Here is a 14,454-nt window from a genome sequence, read left to right as displayed (position 1 = left end):
AATCCCCCAATCCAGGTGTCCCAAAGCTTGCTGTGTCATACCCGAGACTCGTCAAAGACTCAAGGCTGTAAATGCTGCCAAAGGTGTGTCAACAAAATACTGAGTAACGGGTCTGAATACTTAAAGTGCTATTAAAGTCTTTCTTTTTTTTAAATAACAAACATGTAATACTTACCTGCCCTGTGCAGTGGTTTTGCACAAAGCAGCCCAGCTCTTCCCCTTCTCTGGTTCCTGGTCGGCACTTTTGGCCCCTCCCTCCTTCCCCCAGGGCAAGTAACTTGCTATGGGGGCACCAGAGCAGGCTCATTTGTCCATTCACATACAGAGTGGTGGCTTGGCTCTGCCCCCTCTCACTGGCTGTGATCAGCCAATGAGGAGGGAGAGTCCCTGGAGAGCCGAGGCTCTCATGCACATCACTGGAGGAAGATCGGGCTCAGGTAAGTATTAGGGGGGCTGCTGCACGCAGAAGTTTTTTTATTTATTCTATGCATGAAGGTAAAACATTTTGAGCCTTTAGAAACACGTTGGGGGTTATTTACGAAAGGCAAATCCACTTTGCACTACAAGTGCAAACTAGAAGTGTAACGTGCACTTGAAATTGCACTGAAAGTGCACTTGGAAAGTGCAGTCGCTGTAAATCTGAGGGGTAGATCTGAAATGAGGGGAAGCTCTGCTGTTTTTATTATCCAATCATGTGCAAGCTAAAATGCTGTTTTTTATTTTCCTTGCATGTCCCTCTCGGATCCACAGCGACTGCACTTCCAAGTGCATTTTCAGTGCAATTTCAAGTGCACTTTGCACTTGTAGTGCAAAGTGAATTTGCCTTTAGTAAATAACTCTGTGAAATTTCTGTTTTTCTTTTTAATAAATTCACAGACATTTCTAAAATTCTGTTTTCACTTTGTCATTATGGGGTACTGAGTGTAGATTGATGAGAAGAAAAAAATGAATTTAAACAACTGTAGTATCATAACAAAACTGAAAAAAGTGAAGGGGGTCTGAATACTTTATGAATGTGTGTGTATAGTTAACTTGACTATATTTCAGGATCAGCAGGTGGTGCTGTTTTGTAACAGCCGATCTTCTCTGAACGCTGTTTTATTGGGTTATGGCTTATATTTATTCACTTGATTGCATTTTCCATGTTGCGTCACACATTTTAAGTATATGGCAACAGGTGCAGCCAAGGAAAGCAACTGCTCTTGGACCACAATGTTCAGCTGTGATTCACAGACACATACTTTTACTCTATTATTGTACTAAAGGAGGCATCGTTACGATAAGCTTATAAGAATTTTTTGTATTATAGTGTTACTAATACCCTGTATAAATGGATTTTATTAAAGCCAATTTCTAGGGGGAAAATATTCCCTTGCAGTGGGTTTGCCCCTACACCGTATGGGCTAAATGCTCACTTATGCCTAGTGTACCATAAAAAGTGCCTTTTCTTATCTGAATCCCCAACTTGCTAGTCAGACAGTGATCTTCTCTTTTCTCTTATGCCCAGTGGAGAGCTGTGGTGCCTGCATTGTACTTGATGACATTAGATGACCCATGACCACTGAAGCCTACAGGAAAAGAGGCCGTGCCTACTGGTCACACACCCTGAAGGGAGCTTGCAAGAGTGGAAAACCATGTAAGAAAAAGGTAAATGTAATTAAAGGAGTTGTAAAGAAAAAAAAAATGGCACCTTAATGCAATCAATGCATTAAGGTGAAAAAACATCTGATGGTGCTGCCCCCCCCCCCCCCCCCGAGCCTCCGTTTTACTTACCTGACCCCTCGAAAGTCCCGCGCTCGGTCCCGAGATCCTCTTCGCCCGTTCAGCGTGGCCGCTGATTGGCTAGAGCGGATGGATTGAGAGCAGCGCAGCCATTGACTGGCGCTGCTGTCAATCACATCCAGTGTCGTGGCGCGCCGAGGGGCGGGGCCGAGTGATACAGTGAGCGGCTATGGCCGCTCGCTGTATCACGGGAGCGCGCCCGCAAGGACTCATCACCATGCGCGCTCTCTCGCATGATTGTGGTGATTTTTTGCGGGGAGGACCAGAGACAGCTGCCGAGGGACCCCAGAAGACGTGGATCGGGGCCACTCTGTGCAAAACGAACTGCAAACCGAAGCTGGACATGTGTGAACCTAGCCTAAGATGCGTATGAGTTCTATCTGAATGCATTCCTATTGACGAACTGCACAGTGGAGGTAAGTATAACATGTTTGTTATTTAAAATATTTTCTTTTTCCTATAGTAACCCTTTAAACCCTTGCAGTAGGCTGCCTCCTAAATTGCAAGGGTTAAATGCGCTATTATGTCTAGGGTAATGAAAAAAGTACTTTTTCTTACGTGTTCGCCAAAAGATTTTGTTTTCCTTGAAATTCAGCTGTAACATTCAGAAGCTTTTCCGCCAATATATGAGTCAATAGGAATGCATTCAGATAGAACTCATACGCATCTTAGGCTAGGTTCACACATGTCCAGCTTCGGTTTGCAGTCCGTTTTTAAAAAGGAGTCAGGTGCAGTTTTGTTCACCAGTTCAGGTGCAATTCAGGTGCAATTTTTTTTTAAAGGCACTGATGTACTGACGGACCATCTCATTTCTTAGGGAGCAAAAATGTCAGGACAGTACAATTATCCCCCAAATGACCCTTTTTTGGAAAGTAGACAGTCCAAGATATTTAGTAAGAACCCGGAAGACACGGGCAGGCACATCGAGGAGCTGGCCGGCTCGATTTTTTATTCTATGCTTCAAACAATTGACTAATTGTAAGTGCGCATTTTTTATCTACTATTAAGGTTATCTTGGATTTTATACTATGCAAGTTTTTCTTTTCATGGTACATCTTCACATATAAAAGTCTGCAATAAGGAGCTGTTGGGAAGTTACCTGCCTTATGCGTTTGCGATCTTCTAATCAGAGATCAATTCCAGCTGGTAAGAGACAGTAATATCTATGGTGGAGGCTTTCCTTTCCTCACGTTCTTCTGGATGTTGGGAGTTTTCCTGCACTGAACAACTCAGTCCTGAGATTTCACTTATACTTTGTGGACTGTTCAATTTTTGGACTTTGTGAGCACACTTGTCACTGGGCTGTTGTGTTTTCCTATTTATTTATTTATATGTTGTGAAACATTTTTTTGCACTTTATCAATAAGTTTAAACCTATTCATTGGGTTTTTACCTATCTGGATTGTCAATACCTGGACTCATTATTATTTACACCCACCACCGGGCTATTTTATAGCTCTATTTTTTTATTTTTTCACTATTTGTTTTTGAATATTTTAATTTTTTATATAGCGCAGCTTTTTTTTGCATCCATTTAGTAAGAGGCATAGTGAGTTTTAAGTTGTAATGTTTTGTCAATTAAAAAAAAAAAAGGCTCGCCAGTGCAGTACAGCATGATAACTGTCATGTGGTGGTGATCAGGGACACTGTCTGGTGACAATACAAAAAAAATGTATATATAATGTTACCATAGTAATATTGTACTACCCTGGGGGAGTGATCAGATTTTTCTTACACCTTATGATTGCCTTTAGTGATGAATTTTATTGCTATAAGCGAGCATTCAGAATGATATTGATTCATTCAGTTTTTTTTTTACGATTAGCTGTTTCTAGCCACAGCTAATCACATGGTACAGATGGGCTGTGATTGGCCCATGTCTGTACCATGTGATCACTGTGACCAATCACAGCTAGCAACACAATTGTACACAATGGATGGCATGAAACAAAGATATCCATTGTTTATAATTGTCATGTGATCTGCTGTGATTTTTCACAGTGATCATATGATACCGGCAGCGGGCAGGTACACTGCTCAATCAATCAGTGTACAATTGGCCCATAACAAGATAAAGAGCAAAGCTAGGTCCAAATTTACTAGGGACACAGACTAAGCTGGGTTCACACTATTGCGAATTGGATGCGGGGAAAACCGCATTCAATTTCCATAGTAGGAGATTGTGATCGGCTCTCTATGTAGCCGGTTCAGACATCTCCGGAGAGGCTCCGATGCGAATTGCACAGGAGACCTGTGCATCTTTTGGTCCATTTAAGGTCCAATTTCAGCCCAAAATTTGGTTAATGGAGACGCACTGGACCCCCTGCTGTGAGCCGATCCATGCTCTAGTGTGAACCCAGCCTGAGGCCTTGTACACACAATTGTTTTCCTTGACAGAATCCATCAAGAAACTTGGTGGCAGAGCTTTTTTGCAGAGGAAGACGGTCGTGTGTATGTTTTTCATCGAGAAAACTGTCGAGGAACTCGATGAGAAAAAAAGAGAACAAGTTCTCTTTTTCCTCGTCAGGAGTCTCAATTTCCTCGTCGTGTTCCTCGTCGGGCTGGTTTTCGATGAGAAACACATTCGTGTGTATGCTTAGAAACCCGCACATGCTCAGAAGGGTGGCACCAGTGGAATCAAACTTCCCCTTTATAGTGCCGTTGTACGTGTTTTACGTCACCGTGTTTGAGAACGACGAGATTTTGTCTTGACAGTGAGTATGCAAAGAAAGCTTGTCAAGTTTCTTGACAAGCCTAACAAGGAACTCGTCGAGGAAAATGATGTTTCATTTACGACGAGTTCCTCGGTCGTGTGTACGAGGCCTAAGGCCTCGTACACACGGCCGAGAAACTCAATGGGCAAAACACATTGCTTTGCTCGTCGAGTTCCTTGTGAAGCCGCCGAGGATCTCGGCGAGCCAAATTTTCCCATTACCGTCGGGGAAAAAGTTTCCTCGTTAAAAAGTGTACACACGACCGGTTTCCTTGGCAAAAAAAACAACCCAGCAAGCTTCTTGCTGTTTTTTTACGAGAAACTCGGCCGTGTGTACGAGGCCTGAGGCCCCGTACACACGTCCGAGGAACTCGACGGGCAAAACTCATCGTTTTGCTCGTCGAGTTCTGTGTGAAGCCACCGAGGATCTCGGCGAGCCAACTTTCCTCATTGAACAACAAGGAAATAGAGAACATGTTCTCTATTTGGCTCGACGAGGAACTCGTCGGCTTCCTCGGCCGAAAGTGTACACACGGCCGGGTTTCTTGGCAGAATTCAGCTCCGATCGAGTTTCTGGCTGAATTCTGCCGAGAAACTCGGTCGTGTGTACGGGGCCTAAGACTTTACAGGGATTAAGAAACTACAGAGGATAAAGCAGTATAAAACAATCCAGCAGCAGGACAATATTAATAGGGGATAATAGGCCTAACCGGTGTATGGCTAATTTAGTTTTTATCTATGGGGTGAGGTGAGTGTAAGTAATATAATATGAGGTGGTGTAAGTGCACAATGTTTTTTCTTTTCTCTTAAATGACGCAACAATGTGCTGCAAAGAATTGCAGTTTCAAGAAGAGGTGGTCAGTAACATAAATGTTGTGCTTTGAGCATCCCAAACATTAAAAAAATGATCTACCTCATAAAATTAGAAAATGAAAATTCTTAAATACCTGAAACAAAAGCCCACTTTATTTTGAATGGAAGCATTGCAGCAAAAAAATAAATAAGCTATTTAATCCAAAAAAGGCCCTATCCACACTCAAACCATAATGAAACAATATATTACCAATATTAAATTATTCCTTGTTGCAAAAAAAGCAGTTTAACCTAAAATAAAAATTAACCTCAGCATAAAAATGAAAACCACAAAGTGCTACCCCTTAAACAAAAAAACATTTTCAAAGGGAACCCTTGCAGCAAAAGAAAAAAGTTTTCTATACACTGGAAAGCAGCTAAAAGTAACCAATGACCTCAAATCATTTACAAAATAAAATTAATAAAATACATTTTTTGGGGATTTTGGAGGTAGGTAGGCTGTGCAGTCCCCAGCACAGCTTCCTTTCACTTTTCTTCCCAGGTTCATAGTCAGCCCCTGTTCTGTCCAATGTTCCATGATCAGATGTCGCTCTCACCTCCATCCCTTCCTATGATGAGCGTATACTCTGTCTTGCTATACCCCCACTATCAGCTGCTGTTCTGTTTCTATCCCCCGAGTTAACGATCAAGTGTCACCATGCCTCTTCACCCTCCCTACCCATTGCCTGCCAATGCGTGTAAATGATATACAGTGTATGTGATATGCAGTGTAAGGAAGATTTAGATTCCTAGCTTGTTCTCACTTTCGAAGATATATGTTCCACCACTGATAGATAGATAGATAGATAGATAGATAGATAGATAGATAGATAGATAGATAGATAGATAGATAGATAGATAGATAGGTAGATAGATAGATAGATAGATAGATAGATAGATAGATAGATAGATAGATAGATAGATAGATAGAATACAGAGTCATTGACGTCATGTGTAACTTTTATATCTATTTACAAATTTATGAAACGGTTTAAACTTCTTTTGTTGGTTAGTAGGATTGAGGGCTGTGCATTAATATAGCTTATATCTCGGCTTGCTGGTGTCCGAGGATGATAAGAGACCTCTAATTTTAGAGAAAGCTTTTTTTTGTTTCATGCTGATAGTAAACACAGACACAAACTAATGTATGCTTACTGTAAGCTTAATATAACCATATACAGGGGTCAAGTCCTGGGGAAAAAAGTGTGGGAACTCCCACCCAAGATCCACTCCCCCACCAAAACAAAAAAAAATGATACGCTCATATGCATAATTACTTAACCGCATGTTTTTTTTTTTTTCCGATCCACTGTACCTTAGTAATCCTTTTTATTGGCCGCTTCCTGTATATGGATTCATCGGGTAGTGTGCGGGTATTCCTTTTCCTTTACCTTTAAGCAAGTTCTTTCTAAATCCCGCGATAACTCGCGGCAGATCTCTGCAATGTCTCCTGGGAACAATGACAAAAGGAGACATTGCGGCATCGAGGAAGTGGCGGAATACCCACACACTACCTGATGAATCCATATACAGGAAGGGGCCAGTAACATAAATAATTACTAAGGTTCGCCTGCCCCTGACAGTGACGCGAGCTGGGCATCGGCGCTTAGTGAAGGATTGGCTCAGACGGCTCGGCTGCTCAAAGCTGCTCTAGTCCTGCAAAGGGAACTACGTTCCTGCTGTGAAAAAAGTGCAGGAACTCCGTTCCCACGCGTTCCCGCAGGACTTGAGCCCTGACCATATACCCGACACAAAATCTCAAGCATTTCTGAGCCCTACTTATGCCCGGTACACACGTCGGAAATCCCGAGGGGAATGCCGAGAACCTGCTTGGTTCAGTCTTTCCACTACACATGGCCAGTTTTACAGACAGGAAAACTGTGATGGAGCTTTGGCCGGGAGTCCCGGCCATGTGTATGCTACATCGCAGTTTTTCCCATAGGAAAACTGGCCAAAACCACCGGGCAACTTTTTTTGGCCAGTTTTCCCGTCTGAAAAACTGCGAGGAGCATACACATGGCCGGGATTTCCGGCCAAAAGCGCTCCCCACAGTTTTCCCGTCAGGAAAACTGATTGTGTGTACGAGGCATAAGAGGTGATCCTTTCTTCAGGCTGGGTTCAAGCTGTCTTTGCATTCGGCTCATGGCAGGGGTTCAGTGCATCTCTGTTCTCCGTATCAGGGACGAATCAGGCACACATTTTTGGCTGAATTCAGACCTAAAACGGAGCCAAAGACACACAGGGCTCCTGTGCAATGTGCTTCGTAGCCGCCCCTAGGATCTGAAAACCAGCTCCATTGAGAGCCGCTCACAATCTCCTGTCATGCGAATTATATGCGGGGGAAACCCACATCCAATTCGCACTAGTGTGAACCCAAGCTCACAGGTTCTAATGGTCCGAGTATATTGTCTACATACACAAAAATATTGCTTGTGTGCTGTTCATTTTCTAAATATGAAACACACTTCTGAGATACAAATACACCTTGGTATTGGTTTACGCAGCCTATTGCATTAGAGTGTGCACCCCAAAGCTCAAACACACATTCCTTTCTCTGCAGCCTAAGCTGCCGTTGGCAGTGAATGAATGGGAAGGGCCCTGTGCTGAGCGGCTTCCTGTTCATTCACAAACTGAAGCATATTAAACAACAGTTTACTATGCTTCATTTATGAATACAGTGAGTGTGTTCACTGTGTTCATTTAGAAAAGAAAGGCGCTGGTGAATGACATATTTACCACCCTCTCCCTCTCCCCAGAAGCTGGGGGGAGAGGAGAGGGGGGAAGCCAGCAGCACTGCGGGACAGGAGAGCCAGCATGGGGGAAGCCCGGGCAGTAGGGGGAAATCAGCACAGCACGCAGTGATTAGGGTGTGCCCAGGCACACCTGGAACACCCCTGCACACGCCAATGTGCACCTTGGATTGGTAAAGGTAGAGCGATGAAGTTTAGCACAGTGGCTGAGTGTGTAGAACCTCTGCCTGGCAGCACTAGGGTCATCAATTTGAATGCCAGAACACAGCGCTACTATGCTGATGCCTGTGTGGGTTTCCTCTGAGTATTTTGGTTTCCTCCCACACTCCAAAGACATGCTGGTAGGTTGATTGGATCCTGCCTAAATTGGTTATAGAATGGGTATGTATGAATGTGAGATCTTGAAGGCAGGGACTGATGGGAATATAAAATATATGTAAACCACACCATAAAGTGTTGGCACTATATGAATACCTATAATTAATAATTATATCATATAAACATTATTTTCACTGTACCTTGCTTATGATTGATACAACATCTCCCTTCTTCAGCGAAAGCTCATCTGGCACAGCAGAAATGTAATCAAACATAACTCGGGCATATTCATTACAGGGTGATGGGCCTAGGAATAAATACATCAACATAGTTACATAGTTAACATAGTTAAAAATGATACACATTTGCACCGCATTTCAGGTTCTTCAGTATCTAAGACTAAAAGTATTCATTATGAATAATGATCGGTGACATATTTTCTGAGTGGTCTAGATTTGTCATATGTCAATATTGGTGTTTTCTGATGATACAAAGCTAAGCAAGGCAATCACTTCACACCAGGATATAGCAACTTTACAAGAAGACAAGAGAGTGGGGCAGCTATATAGCAGATGGTGTTTAATGTTAACCCATTCACACCTAAGGGTAAGACAAATATTAATATTAATGCCTAAGCACAATTTTGCAACTTGGAAATGTTAAAACTGTACATATCATCAACAATGTGCATCCAGTTAGATTATACCATGTTTTTTTCAGGACAAATTGAGCTTTCGTTTGGTGTTAAATAGTAATGGATGTCTCCTGATATCAAGGAAAAACTGGCTCAAAATAGTAAAAAAAAAAACTTTTTTTAAATTTAGCTGTATATTTCTTGCTAATACCATAACCTTCCACCAAAGAACAATCCAAAATATATTCTCCTGCTCCAAACCGTCGCAGCGATACCACATGTGTATGTTAGTAAACAGAAACAATAATGTGCATTTTGCTGTTTTTTTTTTTTTATATCCTACCTAAAACACACTGACACTGATACTAATTAAAAAAGAAATCCTGTCCAAAATATACCAACCCTGACCTTGTCCTTTGACCCTGAGCTTGACCCAAACACTAAGGCCTCGTACACACGATAGGTTAACCAGAGGACAGCGGTCTGATGGACCGTTTTAATCGGACCAAACCGATCGTGTGTGGGCCCCATAGGTTATTTATCCATAGGTTAAAAAAAAGCAATCTTGTTTTAAATTTAACCGATGGATACCTAACCGATAGTAAAAAAATGATCGTTAGTAGGCACGACCATTGGTTAAAAATCCACGCATGCTCAGAATCAAGTCGACGCATACTTGGAAGCATTGAACTTCGTTTTTTTCAGCAAGTCGTTGTGTTTTACATCACCGCGTTCTGACACGATCGGTTATTTAACCGATGGTGTGTGGGCGCGACGGACCATCAGTCAGCTTCCATCGGTTAACCGACGACAACGGTCCTTCAGACCGTTCTCATTGGATGGACTGATCGTGTGTACGAGGCTTTACCCTGGTACTGACCAAGATCAAACCTTGATCTAGCTATATTTTTGTCTTTTTATTATTTTTATTTTTTTATTATTATTGTTGTTATTATTATTGTTATTATTATTATTATTATTTACACAGTTTTTTCTTTCTATGCAAAGAGAGAGAGAGTAGGGCTCTATGTACACAGGACGTTTTTACAACTGCTCCTAAATGATTAAACTTGACAGATAGTAACCCACGTTTAAAATGTCAGTTTGGCAGCGTTTAGCTGCGTTTTGCCGCGTTTAGTGGCGTTTTTAATTCTTTTATAAGCGAAACGCTGCTAAACGTGGGTTAGTCACGTTTGGCGTCTGAAACATGGAAATCTTCTGCATCTGAACCCATTTTTTTTTGCTTTCAAAGAAACGCTGTTAAAAGCAACTACCTAAAAACTGCAATAAATGAGACTGTGTACATGGTCACATAGGATAACATTGAATGAGCTCAGGAGCAGTTGAAAAAAGCATCCAACTGCCTCTGAACGTATGTTTAGCAGCGTCTCGTGTACATGGGGCCTAATACAATGTATCTCTGTCCTCCATTCAGAGAGAGGAAACATGGGAGTGGGCTCCACAGTGACTGATCACTACGATAGCCAGTCAGAGGCTCTCACAGCGATCAGGTGACCTGGAATCGGGAGTTCTGGGTTCCAATCGTCAGTATAGGGCCCGGGGCGCTCGGGGAGACCCTGGTCTTTCTGCTGGGAGTGCACCATGCAGTGCGTTTCCAGCACAAAGACAGATACGAAAATCTGCAGCCCCACGGAAAAAAGCACAGTCCGGTAGGGCCGCATATTGGAGCACACTCGGCGTCAAGGGGTTAAAAAATGTAAAGTAATGCACTTGGGAGCTAAAAATATGCATCAGGGTGGAAAAGGATTTGGGTAGTAGATAACAGACTCAGCAGTAGCATGCAGATCTTCAAATATAAAGGTTTACTATATCCCCCCAAAAATTGTATGTATGATGTGACAGCAATAGGAGTAAATTATCAAAGCAATGTAAACATAAGTACATGCACAGAAAAAAAGTGGACATTTGCTTTTAGTAGGGTAAAGCGAGTCACTTGCAGGTAGTTAGTGGATAGTAGTGCGGCCATTTGTCCTGCACATCTGTAAGATGGGTATTTCTTTCTTTTGTATTTTCCAAAATAGCAGAAGCAGCTACAGGTTTCACATTAGCAACATAACTTGCATAACTTCTTCTGTGCAAAAGTTCAATTCTCAGGTTAAACACATACACAAAACTAGAGATAAGTACCTAGATTCACATACCTTGCCGCAACGTTGCGGCGGCGTAGCTTAAGGCATTTAGGCTACGCGGCCGTAAGTTAGCGAGGCAAGTACATGATTCACAATGTACTTGCCTGCTAACTTACGGCGGCGTAGCCTAAAGCGGGCGGGCGTAAGGGCGCTTAATTCAAATCTATGTAAGGGGGCGTGTTTTATGTTAATGGCGCTTGACCTTACGTTTTTGATGTCTTTTTTTACTGCGCATGCGCCGGCCGCCTACATTTCCCAGTGTGCATTGCGGCTAAGCACGCCGCACGGGCCTATTGATTTCGACGTGGACGTAAACTACGTAAATCCCGATTCACGGACGACTTGCGCAAACGAATCTACCTAAAAGTCTCCAGTAAGCATGTATACTAATATGACAATGCTTTGTAAAGGGCCATTGACCATTTACATCCCTTCGGTGATATCATAGGCTGCAGTTGAATTCCCCTATATCTAGTTGATCGCCATTGGTCTAGAGCAGGGGTTTCCAAACTTTCTAAACAAAGTTTATTGTTTTTCAGACTTTAGGGGGGCTGGAGTGTGGGAGTAGAAAATGTTCTGGCATAAGTAGGGGTAAACTATGCCTAGTAGGGGGAGGAATAGTGCCCCCTCACCAGTGTCAGTGGAATGAATAGTGGCCAATTATTGGTGTCAGTGGGAAACATAGTGGCCCATTATTGGTGTCAGTGGGAGAACTAGTGCCCCATCATTGGTGTGAGTGGGAGAACTAGTGCCCCATCATTGGTGTCAGTGGAAGGAATAGTGCCCCATCATTGGTGTCAGTGGGAGGAATAGTAGCCCATCATTGGTGTCAGTGGGAGGAATAGTGCCCCATTACCAGTGTCAGTGGGAGAAATAATGTCCCATCATTGGTGTCAGCAGCAGGAATAGTGCCCCATCATTGGTGTCAGTGGAAGGAATAGTGCCCCATTATTGGTGTCAGTGGGAGGTATAGTGCCCCATTATTGGTGTCAGTGGGAGGTATAGTGCCCCATCATTGGTGTCAGTGGGAGGAATAGTAGCCCATCATTGGTGTCAGTGGGAGGAATAGTGCCCCATTACCAGTGTCAGTGGGAGAAATAATGTCCCATCATTGGTGTCAGCAGCAGGAATAGTGCCCCATCATTGGTGTCAGTGGAAGGAATAGTGCCCCATTATTGGTGTCAGTGGGAGGTATAGTGCCCCATCATTGGTGTCAGTGGGAGGTATAGTGCCCCATCATTGGTGTCAGTGGGAGGAATAGTGCCCATCATTGGTGTCAGTTTGAGGAATAGTGCCCCATCATTGGTGTCAGTGGGAGGAATTGTTCCCCATTATTAGTGTCAGTAACAGGAATAGTGATACATAATTGTTGTCAGTGGGAGAAATAGTACACCATCATTGGTGTCAGTGGGAGGAATAATGCCTCATCACTGGTGACAGTGGGAGGAATAGTGCCCATTATTGGCATCAGTGGCAAGAATAGTGCCCCATCATTGGTTTCAGTGGGAGGAATAGTGCCCATTATTGGTGTCAGTAGCAAGAAAAGTGCCCCATCATTGTGTCAGTGGGAGGAAGAGTGTCCCATTATTGGTGTTAGTGGGAGGAATAGGGCTCCATAATTGTTGTCGTGGGATCAATAGTGCCCCATCATTGGTGTCACTGGGAGCAAAAGTGCCCCATTATTGATGTCAGTGAGTGGAATAGTGTCTCAATGTCGATGTCAGTGGGAGGAATAATGCCCCGGGAGATGGATAAGGGCAAGCAAAGGTCTAGAGCAACAGTCACACTTGTATGCATGAGATATGCCATGGTACTGAACACAAGTACACCTGCTTCAGCTGGCCACTGCTTAAATTTCAAACAATTTCTCCTGGCTCTGCAGAAATTCAAGCAGCTTGTGGCCCTGCTGGAACTGCTCCATTCAGGGCTGGTGCAAGGATTTTTGACACCCTAGGCAAAACTTAATTGCCTGCTGATGCTGAGACTTAGTTGCTTGCTTCAGAGAGAAAAGAGTAGGAACACCAACGCGCCCTAGGCAGTTGCCTAGTTTGCCTAGTGGTAGCACTAGCTCTGGCTCCATTCAACAGAATCCCACTGTTTATTTAACTTTTGTCAGAAATTTGTTGGCCAAACAGCTTTGCATCCACTCAGATGTTCAAGTATTCTGACAGCTGGTGGTGCTGGCAGAATAATACAATAGCCCAGCAGAGGGAATTTGTCACCACGCTGTTATTGTGGATTGGGAATCTGTTAGATTTCTAGCCTGTGGGCCCGACAATAGAAACCTGTATGTTTATGGCCAGGTCTAGCAGCAAGTGTCGGTTCACACAGTGACATGAAAGTCGGAACAACTTTGCAAGGCAACCTGAGGCAACTTTGAGGCAACTTCAAGTCGCCTCCAGGACAGGCAACTTTGCCAGTGACCAATCAAACAACAATCAGCTCTGTGGGAGGGAGGGGTTTGTCTGAGAAAAATATTTTCTCTTCCTGTATTGTTGCTTCAGTTAAGACAGAGATCTGATTTTGGAGGCGACTTCCATTGAAATTAATGAGTACAAGTCGCCTAGAAGTCGCCTTGAAGTAGTACAGGAACCTTTTCTGAAGTGAGAGTGACTTCAGTAGTGTACATTAACTACATGCCGACCAGCCGCCGCAGTTCTACGGCAGCAGGTTGGCTCTCCTGCGCGAGAGCACGTAGTATAACGTCGGCTCTCAAAGCGGCCACTAGGGGCTCCTGACTCCCGCGCGCGTGCCCGGCGATCGCTCGTTACAGAGCGGGGACCGGGAGCTGTGTGTGTAAACACACAGCTCCCGGTCCTGTCAGGGGAGAAATGCCTGACCATCTGTTCATACAATGTAGGAACAGTGATCAGTCATTTCCCCTAGTGAGTCCACCCCCCCCTACCGTTAGAACACACCCAGGGAACATACTTAACCCCTTCCCGCCCCCTAGTGTTAATCCCTTCACTGCCAGTGGCATTTTTATAGTAATCAATGCATTTTTATAGCACTGATCGCTATAAAAATGCCAATGGTCCCAAAAATGTGTCAAAAGTGTCTGAAGTGTCCGCCATAATGTTCGCCGCCATTACTAGTAAAAAAAAAAATTAATAAAAATGCCATAAAACTACCCCCTATTTTGTAAACGCTATAACTTTTGCGCAAACCAATCAATAAACGCTTATTGCGATTTTTTTTTTTAGAAAAATATGTAGAAGAATACGTATCGGCCTAAACTGAGGAAAAAAAATGTTT

General features: G+C 43.4%; 1 protein-coding gene across 2 annotated transcripts in view; it reads right to left on the bottom strand.

Moving 5' to 3' along the window:
• Nucleotides 1–14,454, bottom strand: part of SH3D21 (SH3 domain containing 21) — a 174,096-nt gene that overhangs the window by 61,010 nt on the left and 98,632 nt on the right. For both annotated transcript variants that reach the window (XM_040337339.1, XM_040337338.1), the window contains exon 8: nt 8,616–8,722. In XM_040337339.1, coding sequence (XP_040193273.1) covers nt 8,616–8,722 — 107 coding nt within the window. The remainder of the gene's footprint in view (nt 1–8,615; nt 8,723–14,454) is intronic.

Source organism: Rana temporaria, chromosome 2 (genome assembly GCF_905171775.1).
Source record: "Rana temporaria chromosome 2, aRanTem1.1, whole genome shotgun sequence".
NCBI lineage: Eukaryota > Metazoa > Chordata > Amphibia > Anura > Ranidae > Rana > Rana temporaria.
Note: the sequence above shows the minus strand (reverse complement) of the source record. Positions and strands in the feature narration are given on the sequence as shown.